Raw genomic sequence first — 20,802 nt, 5'->3', positions numbered from 1 at the left:
GAGAGGAGTATGACACTGTTGATCCTAGCTTGGACAAGTGATAGATGATAACACCACTAACTAAGGCAGGGAACACAAAGGGATAAATGCCTGTGTTGGTGCATGCTGGGTTTGGAGGGCCACTACAACTTGCAAGTGGGAATGTCTAACTGGGGGTTGAAATGCATTTCTGTATTTCTAAACCAAAGTTAAGGTTTGGGATATAGGTTTGGGAATCACCTCTCTACCTATAGAAGGTTATTTAAATCTTGTGTGTGAATGACACCATCCAACAGAAAGTATAGACTGAGAAAAGAAGAGGACAGAGGTAAATGACTTGGGGGGCACAGTTACATTTAGGAAATGGATAGGGGAAGAGGGGCCAGCAGAAGTTGCTGCCAAAAATATAGTAGAGTACCAGGAAGGAGGGTCTCGGGAGGCAAGGCAGGGAAGGGTGCTCAACAACGACAGTGAGGTAGAAAAGGATCAGAGGAGCTGCTGGACCTGACCATGCAGATCCAGAAACTCATACCCGAAACCTATGGGCCCATGCTTCAAATCCAGCAGTTACCAGATTTTAGATAGGCAAAAACAGAACATATACCAAATACATGAATATGTCTCCAGTAAGAAGTATGAATAAAAGTGAATAAAAACTATAATGACCTTTAGGTCAGGTCTAGTCAGGGTTTGCTGTCTAATTAGTTGAGAAAAAAACTTAAAGTTTTCAGAGCATGCGGACTTCGGAGCTACGGATAGAGCATCGTGGATCCATGGTTGCAGGAGATCAGTGAAGTGGAAGCCAGACCACAGCAGATGAAGATACAATCGAGAGACCAGGAAGCAAAGGAAGATAAAGTTTTTTGAATACAGGAATGAGAGCAAAGGAAGGATGGATTGAAGGGGAAGCCATATCAAGGAAATGATTAGTGTTTTTAGGGTGTTGGAGCATTTGGACTGCTTAGCAGGTGAATAGGGAGGAAATCATGGATCAACGGAAATAGGGACTAATGGAGAAGCATGTAAGATAATAGAAATAATGGAAGGTAAAAGGCCCTACAAGAGAGGATGGCCTAGTGGCACAGGTGAGCTCACAAAGTGGCCTTCAAACTGGTGGGAGATCTGCTTCCTCCAAGATGGGACCTAAGGGTATAAGGTTAGGATAAAGGAACAGAGAATCTGGAGGTGAAAATGGTGGATAGTCCGCATATGTTACTTTTCTAAGTCAGTCTCTTTGTAGCTTACGGCAGGAGTAAACCTCATTGAAGATTTCATATTCCACCACCTTTATTGGAGAATAAGAGATTAATTCTCTCAACTACTCTAGTGAAACATTCATGTACATTCATTTACATTTGTCCATATTAGACACTTCCATTCATAATTGCCTTAGTTGAATTTTTCTTTGGATTGGTGCACTTTATTCAAAAAGACAGTTAATATAGTTGGTTAGTTAATAAAAATGGTAAGTTGGTTGATATGATGGAGTCTAAACTATAATAGTATTATATATTAATTACATATATTTATTATACAAATATTCTTATAAGGAAATCAAAACTGTCTTCTCATATAAATTGTCATTATTTACACTAAGTTTCTGCCTGCATGGAAGATTCAGATTTTAGGAATCAGGCTTTTGTTCAATTTAATATATGGGGGAATGCCACATAGGGAAAAAGAAAAAAAAAGAAGCTTCATTTCTTGGAGCTGCAGTTGACCAAGAGAATGATTCATATCCCTTTCCTGAGAATATTTCTATTTCTTTCCTTTCCACTGATTTCACCTGCTTTAGAAAGTCTGCAGTGACAGTTTATTAAATCATCACTTCATGTTAAAAAGTGCCAATTGCAGCAGCAGGAATCCACATTACCCCCACCTACATTCCTCAGTAAATGAAAACAGGCAGCGAGTAATGGATTTACAGTACAGTGGATTTATTGGTAGCACATTTCTTCTCAGCCTCTACTTTCCTTAATCCTGGGTCCTCTCTATACTTTAGAACTGTAGCCAATTAGGGTATTTATAAACTACAGGCTGTTTCGTATGGCCATGATCTTCACAGAGCCAAATCAGTCTTTCACTCACCAGATAAACATTTAGATTTACAACTGGAAATTTCTCATATTTTACCATTCAAATCCCCAAAAGTACTACACAGCAAAGGTCAAATGTTCACTATTGTAAGTTTTCTCTATTTTTGTTGACCAGTAATCTTTATGAGTTTTTTCTTTAAAAAAATTCAGGCGTGCCTGGGTGGCTCAGTCAGTTAAATGTCTGATTTAGGCTCAGGTCATGATCTCACAGTTCATAGATTTGAGCCCCGTATCGGGCTCTGTGCTGACAGCTTGGAGCCTGGAGACTGCTTCGATTCTGTATCTTTCTCTCTGCCCCTCCCTTGTGCGTGTTCTCTCTCTCAAAAAATAAATGAGTAAACATTAAAAAGTTTTTAATTCAGATTTTCAAGTTCCTGTGGATGTTACCTTTTAGCTCATAAAGTTTCTAATTGAGTCAAGATTCTACTCAATCTACCAACTTCCACAACTATAACTTCATTGGAACTTAGTGGCCTAGAGTAAGAACAAATGTGATATTTAAGTTAAATATGATCCCACATAGCAGTTAAGAGAGAGTGTCTGTAACCTAGTATAACCTTTTTCCACACTAATGGTAAAGTGGTGCTTGGCCACCTCATGGTGCAAAAGTTTTCCTCGGCTTTCCTGCGGTAGAATTTTAGCCTGAATTCTAATTTTTTCCCCAGCATCATTTAAGATGCAAGGAAATTACAATGTCTACCAAAGGGACCCTGATACTTACCAGATGTTCAGTTTAGTATGAAAACCTTTCAGCAAGAGAGTAGGGCTGAGAAGGATGTCTTTGTGGGGAAACTGAGCCAAAGAAGAACTTTACCTTGATCTTGGAAAGAGTGTATATATAAATCTGGTGCTAATAATAAACAAATTACCTTCGTATTTTCCTCAGTGAGAATTAAGGTATCAAATTCCCAGCCTACTGTTTTATTTTGCCAACATAGAACTGGGCATAGATGTTAAAAATGTACTGGGTAAAAGGGACCGACTCTAAGTAGGTCTCTTTTAACTGACATTTTTGTCTTTAGTTGTCATTCTCTTGTCTGTCAGGAGACCTTGAAACCTAATATACTGGAAGCCACATCACTAAGAATGACAGAAATGGCAATGTTTATCTAGCATTTACTACGTAACAAGTATTCTCCTAAACTTTACATGTAGGATCTTCTAACGAGGGGCGTTTTCCTCTTGCTCCATTTTCTCCTGGTAATAACTGTCACTGCCTTTCAGAATAAAACTTTGTTCTCCTCTTAGAATTTGTCTTCCCTGCTGTCTCCCCTAATTTGTAGGCCATTTATGCCTACGTTATTAATGTATTTGCTGTTGCTCTCAGGGGACTTTTAGCGTGAATATCAAATGGCAGCTAAACACTTCGAGCAAAAACTGGCTTTCTGGTTTTCTTTTTAAGATTTTATTTTTAAGTAATAAAATCTACACCCATCGAACCTACAACTGTGAGATCAAGAGTCACATGCTCTACCAACTGAACCACCCTCTTTTGTTTAATGACATTGTTTCTTCTTTTCTTTTTTCCAAGAGAGGCTTCACCATCAACTGTGACCAATTTTAACTACCACCAGAACCTTCTCCATACAAGTGACTTTTTCCACCTTGAAAAAAGCATTCATGTTCTTGGAATTACTCTTTAGCCATTGTGAAAATGCCTTTGCTTTATTCATGTTTTCCAGGACGTTGTATCTGCGGGTTTAGCTTCCCTCCAGATGTGAAACTTAAAGTACAGTGTTTTATAATCTTTTTTCTTTCAGTTCTGAGAGATGTGGTCCTTCCCCCTAAACCAGACCCTGAAGTCTCTCAGCGTGAACCTGGTAAATAAATTACTTTATTTCCCCAGCTTGGAAGCATGGTTTTCAAAAAGAAAAATGTTCTTGAGGCAAATATATATTTAATGATTGTGATGTGGAACAAGGTTGGAGAAAATTATAGATCTAAAATGTGTAATTTTTTTGTGAAGATTTAATCTTACAAATTGCTTGAATTTTTTTTCTGCTTAACATGAGAGAATAGTATATAATTAGTTTATTTTCCCTGGAAGTGTTTCCATTGAAAAGGAGATCATGCTAAAATTATAAGACATATTTATTAACTGAGCCAACCATTTTTTTTTACTTTCTTTCAAAATGGAAATATAACTCCATTCCAACTGTGGGTGTAATGTAAGTCAAAAATGTGCATGCCTACTCAAAAATTTTCCTCAGAGTCATAGTGAATGAGATCTTTAAAGTTTTAGCTAAACTAAGCTTCCTAAGTAGCATCTAATATGTAGAATTTTCTCATATTTATTGTATTTCTTTGAGAATGTTTAAATGTTCAAATGGAAGCATATAGGAACACAGAAACAATGTTTACTTCACCAGGTAGTAAATTCTCATAAATATATTTCCTTGGTTTGCTTTTGGCCTAGTTCTGCAACCTGTTACCTTTAGAATTGATCCACCAGAGACAACAATAGGTAATGGTTTCCCCCTATCAACCAACTCTAATTGTTTGCTTTGCTACAGTCTAATTGCAGGTCTTGCTCAACTTATCATATTGAACACCCTCTCTTCTTAATCCATTTCATCATCTCATTGTCATCTCATCATCATACTCCTACTCTTTCCAAAATAGAAAAGCAACGATTTCACTGTTGTGAAGGCTTTGCTCTGAAGACCAACCTAAGGCAGCTTATTACTGAGTTCTTCTTCACCTACCTCATTTATTTCCATGTTCAGAATGATTCCACGTGCTCATGCCCATCCAGTTAACATTTTCAGCACTTTCAGTGGTTCTCAGCTGTAGTGTTACAACACACTAGCATGACCAGTTGTGAAAAGTTCTGGCAAGTAATTACTGTTAATATCTGTAAAAATACTGAAATTTGCCAATGGTCTGTTTTTAAAAATAAACTTGAGGAGACTTAATATGAGACACCACTACAATAATGAATATTTCCACTCATTTTGTAATCCTGTATGTTCTCTAGGATGGGGGTGGGGGAGAGAGAGACAGAGAGAGAGCGTGCGAGCACAAGCATGCCCCACAGCTGACAGACCAAGATTGTTTCTTACTCATATCCCATCTTAACCAGGGGTGGTCATGGAATGCGCCAGACACTGAATGTTATTTCCTATCTATCCTGGTGGTGGAAAAAAACAGTTGAGAACCATTATTCTTATATTCCACAGTCATTTTTGTGAAGGTTCTGTGTACACCTAACTTGATTCTTCATGATCCACCTAATGTCTTCCTTTTTCCGCTTCAAACGAAGGAATCTTGTGTAATATCATTCTGGCTTGGTGCTGGATTTTGCATCTCAAGATTGATACCGATTATACTTTTCTTTTCCAGCTCCTTTAGAGACACGAGGCAGCCCTTTTATACCTATGATCTCACCAAGTACTAGTCAGGAGGAACTGCAAAGCACTCTGGGTAAGTTTTGATTTCATATTTCAGTCCAATGTGGGTCTACTTTTTAGGGATTGCCCTTGAAGTAGCCATATGTACCTTGTGTTGATGGGTTGTTTCCAAACAATAGAGGGTCTTTTTCTACCATTATAAAAAATAGCCATTTCACTTGATTCTTTTACATTAATTGTATTCTGTCCTTCTAATAGTTATGTTGGTTTTCAATAGAAAATGAGAATATTTTAAAATATCCTGATAAAATTTTAATTATTCTAAGAAGAATGTTCCCAAAATGTATCAATTCTATACTTTTTGGTTGCTTTTCCATATTGGAAGCTGCCTTTGGAAAGAATTTCATCTAGTATTTACAGAATATTTTATGGGTGCTAAGTGAAATGCTAAGCAACCAGAATTCCAAAAAAGAAACTGTTTTGAGAGTGAATCCTTATCCTAGTGAGTTCAGCATCTAAGAATACGAAGGATTTAGTGATGGTAGTACTTCCTCCATACCACCCAGTGGGTTATGTGTATGTTTAATTTCAGTCACATAACACTTGTGAGGTAGGTTCTATTACTTGCCCCATTTTACACATTAGAAAATTGAGGCATAGAGAGATTTAAAAAATTGGCAAAGTCACACAGCTAATGTCAAAGCTGGATTGGAACCCACATACTCAGTCACCAGAGCTCCTGAGATTCACCCCACTATTGTTCAAAAAATGAGTGTGACAGAAAAATGAGCAACATGCTAAACAAACCACCAGGCATATCAGGGGAGGCTTCACAGAGGAGGTGATACTTACCCTGGATTTTCAAGTTGGGGTGACAGTTGAAGTTAAAGATGTGAAGGGTCCTTTCAGGTTAAAGACCGATGGGACAGAGGCAGCGGCAAAAATGATAGGCTAATCTTATGGGCATGTGAATCACCTCGAGAAAACAAGGAAGGATAGAAGCAACAGGAAGGTTGGTGGGGATGAGTGGGCCATGTTTTTAAGGAGTTCAGCACCAGTGTATTCACTGAATGGGAAACCCCAGTTTGCTTGATCCCCAACTGAAAATAAATCAGAAACCAAGTGTTCACACTTTGTTTTTGCTGGTTCTTCTGCCCTGCCCACACTGCATACCATGTGGCTGTGTTTAAATCACTGGCCTTATTTTCTTCCCTTTGTCCCTTTTCAAATAAACCTATCTTTTGTGTGTGTCTACTGAGATGAAATTACTGATCACATTTCAAAATGAAATCATTTTTGAAGGAAAAAAAGTGAAACCTGAGCAAATACACCCTAATTTCCAAATACCCATTTATTCTAGCCATGGCCTTCAAAGTGAACATCACCCATGATGGCAAAGCCAAAAGTACTCTTCAAGAACCCCTGCTAGATATACTAATTATCTAACTTCTACTCCCTATTTGTTTAAGTGCGTCTTGGTTTATTGAAGCAGGGACCATCACCTGCCAACTCACAAGTATCTCTGTTATGAGCAAAATCCAGATTACAAAGCAGGGCAGAAAAAAAGATGACTGTATATTGTATATACCAAGTATTTCCTTGGATACAGTTCATGGCAAAGTGGACGATGTAAATTGCTATGTCTACATGATGCTGTGATGACTTCAAAACATTATGGGAGTAGAAGTATTGAAATTTTTTTTTATTTTGTCAGAATAAATGTGTCTATGTCAATAAACAAACTTTGATTCTCACATGACATTAGTAGATGAATGTTTATTCTTAGATGGCATGAATGCACCTCTTTTCATAAGATGTATTTCTTTTCCAGCTCACATAAATAGTTGATGGTATAGAGAGGAAGCATGAAGGCAACAATAGATAAAAGCAGTTAATAGACACAATTCAAGAACAGCCATGTCCAGGATCATGAAACAATAATCGTGAACTAAAAGCTTTTGGAAATCCTTATAATAATTATTAAAACAATAGTGCACGAGGATAGTAAATAGAATAAATGAGTTACTAAAATGTACCTTTAACCTTGAAATATTATGATGACTGGGCATACTTATAAATGCAATTTCCTGTTTACCATTGCATGGGGTGGAAATAAGTGTGGGTTTTTTGACAAGTTCATAATGATAATTATTTAAAGTCAGCCACCTTGCTCTATTTGTCCCCAGCAGAAACAGAACAGTCCACCCAAGAATTCTTTACAACTAAGATTCCACCAACAACTGAATTGACAAGGACAACTCAGGGTAATGCTATTTCCCCATTTCTGTGTAGTAAATTTTTATTTTCATTTTTAATCAGGAAAGAAATTTTCTTTTCAAAATGTCAATTTTCATCACAGTGAATTAGTTTTCTTCATTTCATATGACATTCGACATCAGCCGAATATGAATATTGATATGTACTTTACTTGAATGTAGGGAAGACAGTTTCTTTAGTTAGAACTTTGCTTTTGAATGTATGGTTGACAACTTGATGCTGATAACTAAGAATGAAAGTGCCCTTTTTTCTTTGCTTATCTTCATTTGCTTTTTTTCCACATCTGATAAAATTTTTTATTACCTTTTTGTTCTTCCCCATTCTTTTCTTTCGCCTCCTCTTCCTCCCCATCTTGCTTCCCCGTCCTCCTTTCTCACTCTCTCTTCATCTTCCTCTGTCCCCTCTCTTTCACTTAATAAGCACATTGATATTGTAGCCTGAGGAAGGAAACTAGTAGTGAGAAAAATCATTTTTTTAAGATGACTTCATATTTGGGTTACCTGGGTAGCTCAGTTAACTGAGAGTCTGATTCTTGATTTTGGCTCAGGTCATGATTCCAGGGTCATGGGTTTGAGCCCCACATTGGGCTCTGTGCTGAGCATGGAACCTGCTTAAGATTCTCTCTCTCCCTCTACCCCTCTTCTTTACGTGCTCTCTCTCTCTCTCCCTCTCTCTCTCAAAGAAAATGACAATATTTAAATATCTAGGGAGGGTTTGGGGGAGATTTCCTTCTTTTATTTCTTTCTTCCAACTTTTTGGGAAGTGTTACCTACACAAAGCCCTATCTTACCTTCATGCTCTCAGAAATTTTGACTTTCTTTTATTTTTCTATGTTACTTAGGTTATAAACAGTTGTGGATTTCTTATGTTTTTGTGGTTTCTTTTATTTTTGTTCTGAAGGATCCCTTTTGCTCATCTCTACCTCTTTTACATGGTAGGAATCCCCAAAAAACAAAAAAAGTAAACTTATTTTACTTATTGTCAGTTATAATTTGTGAACAAAATGTGGAGGAAGAAGTTTGAAATTATAGATAATGATGATGAAAAGAAATCTAATTTAAAGATTTCATAAGTAGTACTTATTCTAAATAAACATGACTAGAGCACCTATGGCTGAGGATAGTTTTTTTTTTCAATATATGAAATTTATTGTCAAATTGGTTTCCATACAACACCCAGTGCTCATCCCAAAAGGTGCCCTCCTCAATACCCATCACCCACCCTCCCCTCCCTCCCACCCCCCATCAACCCTCAGTTTGTTCTCAGTTTTTAAGAGTCTCTTATGCTTTGGCTCTCTCCCACTCTAACCTCTTTTTTTTTCCTTCCCCTCCCCCATGGGTTCCTGTTAAGTTTCTCAGGATCCACATAAGAGTGAAAACATATAGTATCTGTCTTTCTCTGTATGGCTTATTTCACTTAGCATCACACTCTCCAGTTCCATCCACGTTGCTACAAAGGGCCATATTTCATTCTTTCTCATTGCCATGTAGTACTCCATTGTGTATATAAACCACAATTTCTTTATCCATTCACCAGTTGATGGACATTTAGGCTCTTTCCATAATTTGGCTATTGTTGAGAGTGCTGCTATAAACATTGGGGTACAAGTGCCCCTATGCATCAGCACTCCTGTATCCCTTGGTAAATTCCTAGCAGTGCTACTGCTGGGTCATAGGGTAGGTCTATTTTTAATTTTCTGAGGAACCTCCACACTGTTTTCCAGAGTGGCTGCACCAATTTGCATTCCCACCAACAGTGCAAGATGGTTCCCATTTCTCCACATCCTCTCCAGCATCTATAGTCTCCTGATTTGTTCATTTTGGCCACTCTGACTGGCGTGAGGTGATATCTGAGTGTGGTTTTGATTTGTATTTCCCTGATGAGGAGCGACGTTGAGCATCTTTTCATGTGCCTGTTGGCCATCCGAATGTCTTCTTTAGAGAAGTGTCTATTCATGTTTTCTGCCCATTTCTTCACTGGGTTATTTGTTTTTCAGGTGTGGAGTTTGGTGAGCTCTTTATAGTTTTTGGATACTAGCCCTTTGTCCGACATGTCATTTGCAAATATCTTTTCCCATTCCGTTGGTTGCCTTTTAGTTTTGTTGGTTGTTTCCTTTGCTGTGCAGAAGCTTTTAATCTTCATAAGGTCCCAGTAATTCATTTTTGCTTTTAATTTCCTTGCCTTTGGGGATGTGTCGAGTAAGAGATTGCTACGGCTGAGGTCAGAGAGGTCTTTTCCTGCTTTCTCCTCTAGGGTTTTGATGGTTTCCTGTCTCACATTCAGGTCCTTTATCCATTTTGAGTTTATTTTTGTGAATGGTGTGAGAAAGTGGTCTAGTTTCAATCTTCTGCATGTTGCTGTCCAGTTCTCCCAGCACCATTTGTTAAAGAGACTGTCTTTTTTCCATTGGATGTTCTTTCCTGCTTTGTCAAAGATGAGTTGGCCATACGTTTGTGGGTCTAGTTCTGGGGTTTCTATTCTGTTCCATTGGTCTATGTGTCTGTTTTTGTGCCAATACCATGCTGTCTTGATGATGACAGCTTTGTAGTAGAAGCTAAAGTCTGGGATTGTGATGCCTCCTGCTTTGGTCCTCTTCAAAATTACTTTGGCTATTCGGGGCCTTTGTGGTTCCATATGAATTTTAGAATTGCTTGTTCTAGTTTCGAGAAGAATGCTGGTGCAATTTTGATTGGGATTGCATTGAATGTGTAGATACCTTTGGGTAGTATTGACATTTTGACAATATTTATTCTCCCAATCCATGAGCAGGGAATATCTTTCCATTTCTTTATATCTTCTTCAATTACCTTCATAAGCTTTCTATAGTTTTCAGCATACAGATCTTTTACATCTTTGGTTAGATTTATTCCTAGGTATTTTATGCTTCTTGGTGCAATTGTGAATGGGATCAGTTTCTTTATTTGTCTTTCTGTTGCTTCATTGTTAGTGTATAAGAATGCAAATGATTTCTGTACATTGATTTTGTATCCTGCGACTTTGCTGAATTCATGTATCAGTTCAAGCAGACTTTTGGTGGAGTCTATCAGATTTTCCATATATAATATCATGTCATCAGCAAAAAGTGAAAGCTTAACTTCATCTTTGCCAATTTTGATGCCTTTGATTTCCTTTTGTTGTCTGATTTCTGATGCTAGCACTTCCAGCACTATGTTAAACAACAGCGGTGAGAGTGGGCATCCCTATCGTGTTCCTGATCTCAGGGAAAAAGCTCTCAGTTTTTCCCCGTTGAGGATGATGTTAGCTGTGGGCTTTTTATAAATGGCTTTTATGATCTTTAAGTATGTTCCTTCTATCCCGACTTTCTCAAGGGTTTTTATTAAGAAAGGGTGCTGGATTTTGTCAAAGGCCTTTTCTGCATCGATTGACAGGATCATATGGTTCTTCTCTTTTTTTTTGTTAATGTGATGTATCACGTTGATTGATTTGCGAATGTTGAACCAGCCCTGCATCCCAGGAATGAATCCCACTTGATCATGGTGAATAATTCTTTTTATATGCTGTTGAATTCGATTTGCTAGTATCTTATTGAGAATTTGCATCCATATTCATCAGGGATATTGGCCTGTAGTTCTCTTTTTTTACTGGGTCTCTGTCTGGTTTGGGAATCAAAATAATACTGGCTTCATAGAATGAGTCTGGAAGTTTTCCTTCCCTTTCTATTTCTTGGAATAGCTTGAGAAGGATAGGTATTATCTCTGCTTTAAACGTCTGGTAGAACTCCCCTGGGAAGCCATCTGGTCCTGGACTCTTATTTGTTGGGAGATTTTTGATAACCGATTCAATTTCTTCACAGTTATGGGTCTGTTCAATTATCTCTGAGGGATCAACCAATCTCTGAGGGATTGGTTGTAATAATTCCATTTTCATTCATGATTGTATCTATTTGGGTCATCTCCCTTTTCTTTTTGAGAAGGCTGGCTAGAGGTTTGTCAATTTTATTTTTTCAAAAAAACAACTCTTGGTTTCATTGATCTGCTCTACAGTTTTTTCAGATTCTATATTGTTTATTTCTGCTCTGATCTTTATTATTTCTCTTCTTCTGCTGGGTTTAGGCTGCCTTTGCTGTTCTGCTTCTATTTCCTTTAGGTGTGCTGTTAGATTTTGTATTTGGGATTTTTCTTATTTCTTGAGATAGGCCTGGATTGCAATGTATTTTCCTCTCAGGACTGCCTTCGCTGTGTCCCAAAGCGTTTGCATTGTTGTATTTTCATTTTTGTTTGTTTCCATATATTTTTTAATTTCTTCTCTAATTGCCTGGTTGACCCATTCACTCTTTAGTAGGGTGTTCTTTAACCTCCATGCTTTTGGAGGTTTTCCAGACTTTTTCTGTGGTTGATTTCAAGCTTGATAGCATTGTGGTCTGAAAGTATGCATGTTATGATTTCAATTCTTATATACTTATGAAGGGCTGTTTTGTGACCCAGTATATGATCTATCTTGGAGAATGTTCCATGTGCACTCGAGAAGAAAGTATATTCTGTTGCTTTGGGATGCAGAGTTCTAAATATATCTGTCAAGTCCATCTGATCCAATGTATCATTCAGGGCCCTTGTTTCTTTATTGACCGTATGTCTAGATGATATATCCATTTCTGTGAGTGGAGTGTTAAAGTCCCCTGCAATTACCACATTCTTATCAGTAAGGTTGCTTATGTTTACGAGCAATTGTTTTATATATTTGGGGGCTCCCGTATTTGGCACATAGACATTTATAACTGTTAGCTCTTCCTGATGGATAGACCCTGTAATTATTATATAATGCCCTTCTTCATCTCTTGTTACAACCTTTAATTTAAAGTCTAGTTTGTCTGATATAAGTATGGCTACTCCAGCTTTCTTTTGGCTTCCACTAGCATGATAAATAGTTCTCCATCCCCTCACTCTCCATCTAAAGGTGTCCTCAGGTCTAAAATGAGTCTCTTATAGACAGCAAATAGATGGGAATTGTTTTTTTATCCATTCTGATACCCTATGTCTTTTGGTTGGCGCATTTAATCCATTTACATTCAGTGTTATTATAGAAAGATACGGGTTTAGAGTCATTGTGATGTCTGTATGTTTTATGCTTGTAGCGATGTCTCTGGTACTTTGTCTCCCAGGATCCCCCTTAGGATCTCTTGTAGGGCTGGTTTAGTGGTGACGAATTCCTTCAGTTTTTGTTTGTTTGGGAAGACCTTTATCTCTCCTTCTATTCTAAATGACAGACTTGCTAGATAAAGGATTCTCGGCTGCATATTTTTTGTGTTCAACACATTGAAGATCTCGTGCCAATCCTTTCTGGCCTGCCAAGTTTCAAAAGAGAGATCAGTCAGGAGTCTTATAGGTCTCCCTTTATATGTGAGGGCACGTTTATCCCTTGCTGCTTTCAGAATTTTCTCTTTATCCTTGTATTTTGCCAGTTTCACTATGATATGTCGTGCAGAAGATCTATTCAAGTTACGTCTGAAGGGAGTTCTCTGTGCCTCTTGGATTTCAATGCCTTTTTCCTTCCCCAGTTCAGGGAAGTTCTCAGCTATTATTTCTTCAAGTACATCTTCAGCACCTTTCCCTCTCTCCCTCTCTGGGATACCAATTATGTGCATATTATTTCTTTTTAGTGTATCACTTAGTTCTCTAATTTTCCCCTCATACTCCTGGATTTTTTTATCTCTCTTTTTCTCAGCTTCCTCTTTTCCCATAATTTTATCTTCTAGTTCACCTATTCTCTCCTCTGCCTCTTCAATCCAAGCCGTGGTCATTTCCATTTTATTTTGCATCTCGTTTAAAACGTTTTTCAGCTCCTCCTGGCTGTCCCTTAGCCCCTTGATCTCTGTAGCAATAGATTCTCTGCTGTCCTCTATACTATTTTCAAGCCCAGCGATTAATTTTATGACTATTATTCTAAATTCACTTTCTGTTATATTATTTAAATCCTTGTTGATCAGTTCATTAGCTGTTGTTATTTCCTGGAGATTCTTCTGAGGGGAATTCTTCCATTTGGTCATTTTGGATAGTCCCTGGAGTGGTGCGGATCTGCAGGGCACTTCCCCTGTGCTGTGGTGTATAACTGGAGTTGGTGGGCAGGGCCGCAGTCCGACCTGATGTCTGCCCCCAGCCCACCGCTGGGGCCACAGTCAGACTGGTGTGTGCCTTCTCTTCCCCTCTCCTAGGGGCGGGATTCACTGTGGGGTGGCGTAGCCCATCTGGGCTACTTGCACACTGCCAGGCTTGTGGTGCTGGGGATCTGGCGTATTAGCTGGGGTGGGTAGGCAAGGTGCACGGGGGCAGGAGGGGCAGGCTTAGCTCGCTTCTCCTTAGGTGATCCACTTCAGGAGGGGCCCTGTGGCAGCAGGAGGGAGTCAGACCCCCTGCCGGGAGGGGTGGTTCCACAGAAGCACAGCGTTGGGTGTTTTCATGGAGCAAGCAAGTTCCCTGACAGGAACTGGTTCCTTTTGGGATTTTGGCTGGGGGATGGGCCAGGGAGATGGTGCTGGCGAGCGCCTTTGTTCCCCAACAAACTGAGCTCTGTCGTCCGGGGCTTAGCAACTCTCCCTCCCTTTGTCCTCCAGCCTTCCCGCTTTCCAAGCAGAGCTGTTAACTTATGACCTCCCAGATGCTAAGTCCCGCTTGCTGTCGTAACACACTCCCTCCGGCCCCTCAGCTTTTGCAAGCCAGACTCGGGGGCTCTGCTTGGTTGGCGGGCTGCCCCTCTGCCCCGGCTCCCTCCCGCCAGTCCGTGCAGCACTCACCGCCTCTCCGCCCTTCCTACCCTCTTCTGTGGGCCTCTTGTCTACGCTTGGCTCCCGAGACTCTGTTCTGCTAGTCTTCTGGCGGTTTTTTTCTCGAGGATAGTTTTTGTAAAATTTCTCAATCTTTTTCTACTTGTTTGGTTTCATTTTTTGTTGTTTTTAATATTTATTATTTACCTTATTATCTTTATATTAACTTTTTAAAAATGTTTATTTTAAAAAAATTTTAATGTTTATTTATTTTTGAAAGAGAGAGAGACAGAGACAGAGTCAGAGCACTAGTGGGGGAGGGGCAGAGAGAGAGGGAAACAAAATCCAAAGCAGGTTTTGGGCTCTGAGCTGTCAGCACAGAGCCTGGATTCAGGGCTCAAACCCACAAACCCGGAGATCATGACCTGAACTGACGTCAGACGCTTAACTGACTGAGCCACCCAGATGCCCCAAAATGTTTGTTTATTTTTGAGACAGAGAAGTTAAAGATGGAGGAAAGCAAGCTATAAGAGACTCTTAAAAACAGAATAAACTGAGGGTTGATGGGGGGTGGGAAGGAGGGGAAAGTGGGTGATGGGCATTGAGGGATGAGCACTGGGTATTGTATGGAAAACAATTTGACAATAAATTTCATATTAAAAAAATAAAATAGAGCATGGGCAGGGGCAGAGAGAGAGGGGAGGATAGAGGATCTGAAGTGGAGAGCCCGATGCAGGGCTCGAACCCACAAATCTGAGATCATGACCTAAACTGAAGGCAGACGCTTAATAGACTGAACCACCCAGGTGCCCGCTGTATTTAACTTTTTATTTATTTATAATCCACACAGAAGAAACCTAACATAACACTAGCCCTCCCACATCCTCTTTACCAGCTTCAACCACTAATAGTAGATGGTCAGTCACATTACATCCATAATGTGCCCTCATTTTTTTAATGTTTTTGCTTAATAGAAGCAATTAGTGTCTTACTTAATAGAAGATAGGTGGATTCTCATGATGAAACACATTGTTTTTGTAGCAAAATATGTAAATATTTATAATAAGAAGCATAAAGAAGCTTTATGTAAGCTAAAATATGTAAATATTTATAATCATAAAAAATTCAGTTCAGGTGGTGCTGCAAAATGAAAAAAGGCTTCAGCTTTTTAGAACTTTAAAAATTTCAGAATTGAGGATACAAGATTATAGGCCTGTTTTTTTTTTCCTTGCTTTGCTTTTTCTTACTTTAATGGGAATATCAGTATTATGTCACCATTACTAGTGTGTGTGGAATTTTAATCAAATTCTTTCTAGAACATGGTTTTATTAGATAGGAGTTTCATAGTTGATGGGGGTATATGCAGAATCTGATATCATTATATGAAATGTCTTAACATACTTACACAATGAAAACAATCTATTTAATTGTTTTCTTATGTTCTAAGGATCATTAGCTTGAACCAAAACTGTGCTGCCCTGGGATTCATATTTTTCTAAGCTTGCGCCAAGGATCTTATGGTGAGCTCACCAGGGATTTGCTGATATGAGGCAACAAAGAACCTCCTGGGAAAGAACTCATCTTAAGGATGAGAGTAGCATGCACAAGCCCAATAGCCCCGCGTTACCGAAAGCGTCCACTTTCACAAAGGCATGATGTGTGTCACTAGGAGCCCCCTCATAAAACCCTCATAAGTGTGTGCCTGGGCTTTGTAGAAGAGGAAGTCAGCTGTTTTCTTACTGTTACATTGCGTTGTGTTTCTAACGTTAGGCATTAGGAGCATAAGACAGCACACGACAATTTGAGAGAGGTGCTATAGGGGTGAAATTAGTCCTCTTGATCTTCACATTCTCCCCATGCATGTACCATGATCCACGTGGCTCTTTGATTTCCAAGCCCTCCACGATGGGGTCCAAGTCCTCCACCGAAACTTTGTGCCTAAAACCCACAACACGACCCTGCTCGTAGAATTTCCAGCACCTTTTCTCTCTGACACCTTTGCTCCTTTGCCTACTGAGACAATTCCCTGCAGCACCCTATAATCAAAACCCTAAAATTCTCAAGTGTTTTGTTTTTGTTTTTATTTTTTTGCCTTTCTCAAACTGTAATAGAAACCCCCTTGGCCAGAGGGACACTGTGTTTATTTTACTTATTTCAACTCCCTTATCCCTGCCCACCCAGGGAAAGTTATATCTTACTTACCCTCTCCCTGTGCTGGGCAGAACATGAGTCCTTACAGGCCATCTTTTAGAATTATTTCTATTATTAGTCATTAAAAACTATGTGGAGATATGTTCACAAAGCTCCTTTGTGTGTGTGTGTGTGTGTGTGTGTGTGTGTGTGTGTGTGTGTGTGTGTGTGTTTTCAGTTCAAAATTAAAACCCTAGAGTAGTTTTCTCAAGGTCTTGTGTTATTTGGTGATGAGCTACATGAGTAACTTACAGTCTAAACTCATGTTATATTCCAACTCTTGCAACTCTTCCAATTCTGTCTAGATTTAAGTAAAGATTGTGAGGAAAAAAATAAAGCAAAAATTCTGATCCTATGGCTTTGAAATACTAAGTGTCGTGCTGATTATTTCTGTGTTCTGCTTTATGTCCCTTTCCTGTGTAACGTTTTAAAATTCATCTTTGTTCTAGAATGAGACTAATAAGAACCATGATCCTTGTATTTCTTTAAGCTAAAAACAATCTAACATTGAAGAAATTAACATGAAAAAAACTGAAATATATTAAATTCACAGGAATCCTACCACTAGCAATGAAAATTTTGAAGCATAACATTTACAAATCATCATTACACACTTCAGAGTGTAACGAGAATTTTTTATAACATCAGTGCCTCTCTTCACTCTAGTTGCTACACTTTGAAAGGCCCACACTAAACCTACAGAGAATTTCAATATGCGTCTGCTATTTTTGGCCTCAAGTACGGCAAAATTCTGCTCATCAGTCTTCACGTTGGAAGCTCGTAAACGAGCTATAGTATAATCTGTTTCGCAGGTGTACTTTTTTAACTTGGCAGGCAAGGCTTTACTGATTTATGATTATATAAATACCCACTCAAGATGTGAACAAAATCATCAAAACGATGTAATCTACTTACATAGTTTGAAAGAAAAATTTTTTCCAGTCTTAGCTAAAGCATTACCAAGAGAGTTGGTGGTAAGGAGGCAGTGTGGTATGTCAAGGGGGCAGAGGACGGAAGGGAAAGATGGAGGAATTCCAGGATGAAAGCATACTTTAAAATCTTAGGAAGCAAAAGTATTCCAGCTGAGTTTCTCATGAATTTGCCTGCTTACAATGGCCAATCATTTTTTAACTTTATTCAGCAAGTAGGAGTCTTCACTGTGCCAGATCCTGAATAACAGGAGCAGAAAATGACAAGGCAGTGTATTGATCCCAGAGCTTGTTCGAGTTCTTGCTCCTTGCTCACCCTGTCTTGACAGGCAGGGCACCAGAGGTCATTTTTCCCATTCCTAAAACTTTAGTGGTTGGCGCTAAGTGAGTATTCATTCCAGGGTTAGTGAGCTAAGACAGTAGGATAGAGACCACATGTTCCTATTCTTCTAACGTACCTAAAAGTATATACTGTTTTTACCTTGGACATTGCCTGTCTTCTTTGGCCAAATAATGTTCCATTATGACTTTCGAATTGAGAGATGTAGATGGATGGACGGACAAAAGGGTGGATGGGTGGATGGACGGATGGAAGGTTTATGTTAACCATGTTAAGCAACCATTGGGTAAAATAAGTGCCCTTGAGAAACATGGACGAAATGAAGACTAATCCTTAACACACATTGCAAATGACCTACCTTACTTGCTGTGTGCCTTTATTTCCAGTCATGATTATCTTGTTTTATTTTTCTTTAACAGCTATGCTGTAAATGCATAATTGCAGGTTTCAAAACATCCTTTCTACTCCATGCAAGTGCATGAATTGTTGGTCCCTAAGATGCTAAATCTCCATTTAATGGAATGTTGGTTATTAAATATGAAACCTTTCCTCTGTTTCAGCCCCACACAGATTGTACACTACTCCTGTGAGGCCCAGAACATCTGACAAAGCACACATCAGACCCGGTAAGTTGTTTCTCTTTTTGGAGACCTAAATAATCAGCACACCTGAGAAGGTATCAAATGTATAGAAACAGCAACATACACCAAAGGAGGGATATATATATATATACTTAAATGGCAATAACAGATGTACAGAAATTCAGATCTTTGTGGATAAGTAGAGAGGTAATGATCACTTCCATGGAAGTGATACAATGTGACTAAGGTTTTTAAGGATGACCAGATATAAAGACTCCTGTGGAACTTTATCAGTATAGGAATATTTTTAGAACAGTATTTGTGTGTAAATCTCACACATAGTCCTTCAGTTTTCCATGGCAATTACAGAAATAACATTAGAGTTAGCTATTCAGATACACTAGCTCTCAAATGTTATTTAAGAAGAGATGGTCTCTTCCAGTATAAAAGACCCTTGTTCTGGGAGAATATTTTTACTTGATTCCTTCAAGCGATAAAACACACACACATTTTATAGGCTGTATACAGTAAAAATGATAAACATTAGAAAATACATTTACTGAATTCTCCAAAAGCTCTAGGCTCTCCCTCACTGGAGCTTGTTAATGAAAAGGTAACTTAGGAAGGTTCATCTGGTTCATGTAAACTGCTCCTGTGCTAAAGCACAAGTTGGACCAAAGACACTATTATGTACCCGTTGGTTGCTGCAATTCTAAGTCTTCTTAAAGTTCTAAATGGTGAAGCTGGCTTATAAATTAATGTTCTTGGTGAACATCTCTCCAGGTATGTGGGAGAAGGAACAATAATTCTTCTTATCCTTTGGTTTATGGAGATTTCATGCTTTTTTTGCAGTAATATTCCAATACCTAAAGGTAATTAGGCACAGACATCTTTTATAAACAAGTGTATCTCCATGTGCCCTCTATATCATGATAGCTGTTGAGAGCTTAATGTGTGGCTGGTTATATTAAAGGTTTCTACAAAATAATGAAACAGTAACAATAGCTAACATTGACTGAGGGCTTGTCATATGTCTGATGTGGGGTACAGTTGAGGAAGCCAAGGCATGAGAAGAGCTAGGAAGTAGATTTTAAGGTAAACAACCTGGTTCCAGAACTTGCTCTCTCAATCACAATACACTTAGTGCTTTTCCTTGAAGTGTCTTCCAAACAGACAGGTGATCTCTAAAAGTGTTGGTAATACTCTGGCTCTCCATGGAGCAGGAGAGAAATGAAAATGGTTTCATCATGCTCTGTGTTCAACAATGGACTTATGCCAGGTTAAGAGGGGACATTTGTACCTAGAGACCCCTGTAGAAGAACCACCAACTTATGAATTTTAAATTAAGGCCTTGGCACATAAAGGCACTTCAGGTTTGGTTTTTCATTGGGTGTAGTAGTCTCAATCTTTTTTCAGTTCTGTTTTGGAATGTATCTAGTGCTTAAAAATGAAGTGAGGGATTTCCCATTTAGACATATAAATTCCCTTGCCAGTTATTTCTTCAAGCCCAGTGATCACCTCAGAGTACAAACTCAAGTCTCTAGTCCCAAATTCAAATCTATTATTTTTAAACCAGAATTGTGGTTTCCATATTCTGAACAATATGTGTGGTAAGCCACAATTTTTCCATTGCTTAGTTAAATGACTTCCAATTCTCCAGGAACTTTTGCTTTCCTTAACTACAAAGTTTTAAAAAGAAAATACCTGACCTTTTTATTCCCATTTTATTGTAGTTCTGAATAAGACAACTACAAGACCTAGTAGACTCAAACCCAGTGGGACGCCCAAAGGAAATGGAATGGGAGCTGGTAATGATCACAAATTTATTTCCTTTTGATCCTCTCTAAACTACAAATGTTTCATTCAAAATTTATACTTTTGTTGAATTCACACTTCAAATTTCTTCTTTTACCAATCTTGGAAGTTCTTAATGTAACTGGAATTGGAAATTGTACATCTTTCCAAAATCAAAATTTCCAATGTCTCTGAAAACATGGAAAAAGAATTTTTCTTTCCTAAACTCAGCTCACTAAATCAGCTACCATATATAGTCTTGATCCTTGAAAAGATCCTGATTAAATAGTATCATATGTATCACTGAATGAAAATATCAAAATAGCTGTTTTCCCTAATTTCAAAAACACTATCCATGCATAGGCTTGGCCTTTCAGACTGTAATCACTTGGCTTTTAAGTTTGTAATTTCACAAGTACCATTACAATTTTTTTTTTTTTGCATTTGTTGTAATCTGGAACATGACATTCTAACAAGAGGAGCTAAGACTCAGAGTAAAGTTTCCAAATCATTCAGTTTAATTCAGGAATTAAGTGACATTGCCCTAA

General features: G+C 38.5%; 1 protein-coding gene across 32 annotated transcripts in view; it reads left to right on the top strand.

Moving 5' to 3' along the window:
* Window positions 1-20,802, top strand: part of ABI3BP (ABI family member 3 binding protein) — a 262,501-nt gene that overhangs the window by 188,536 nt on the left and 53,163 nt on the right. For 21 of the 32 annotated variants that reach the window (XM_053220754.1, XM_053220771.1, XM_053220758.1 and 18 more), the window contains 6 exons: window positions 3,836-3,895; window positions 4,492-4,539; window positions 5,418-5,498; window positions 7,612-7,689; window positions 18,440-18,505; window positions 20,194-20,268. In XM_053220754.1, coding sequence (XP_053076729.1) covers window positions 3,836-3,895; window positions 4,492-4,539; window positions 5,418-5,498; window positions 7,612-7,689; window positions 18,440-18,505; window positions 20,194-20,268 — 408 coding nt within the window. The remainder of the gene's footprint in view (window positions 1-3,835; window positions 3,896-4,491; window positions 4,540-5,417; window positions 5,499-7,611; window positions 7,690-18,439; window positions 18,506-20,193; window positions 20,269-20,802) is intronic. The other 11 variants (XM_053220759.1, XM_053220761.1, XM_053220752.1 and 8 more) reach the window with 5 other exon arrangements.

The sequence above is a fragment of the Acinonyx jubatus genome, chromosome C2, assembly GCF_027475565.1.
Source record: "Acinonyx jubatus isolate Ajub_Pintada_27869175 chromosome C2, VMU_Ajub_asm_v1.0, whole genome shotgun sequence".
Classification (NCBI taxonomy): domain Eukaryota; kingdom Metazoa; phylum Chordata; class Mammalia; order Carnivora; family Felidae; genus Acinonyx; species Acinonyx jubatus.
Note: the sequence above shows the minus strand (reverse complement) of the source record. Positions and strands in the feature narration are given on the sequence as shown.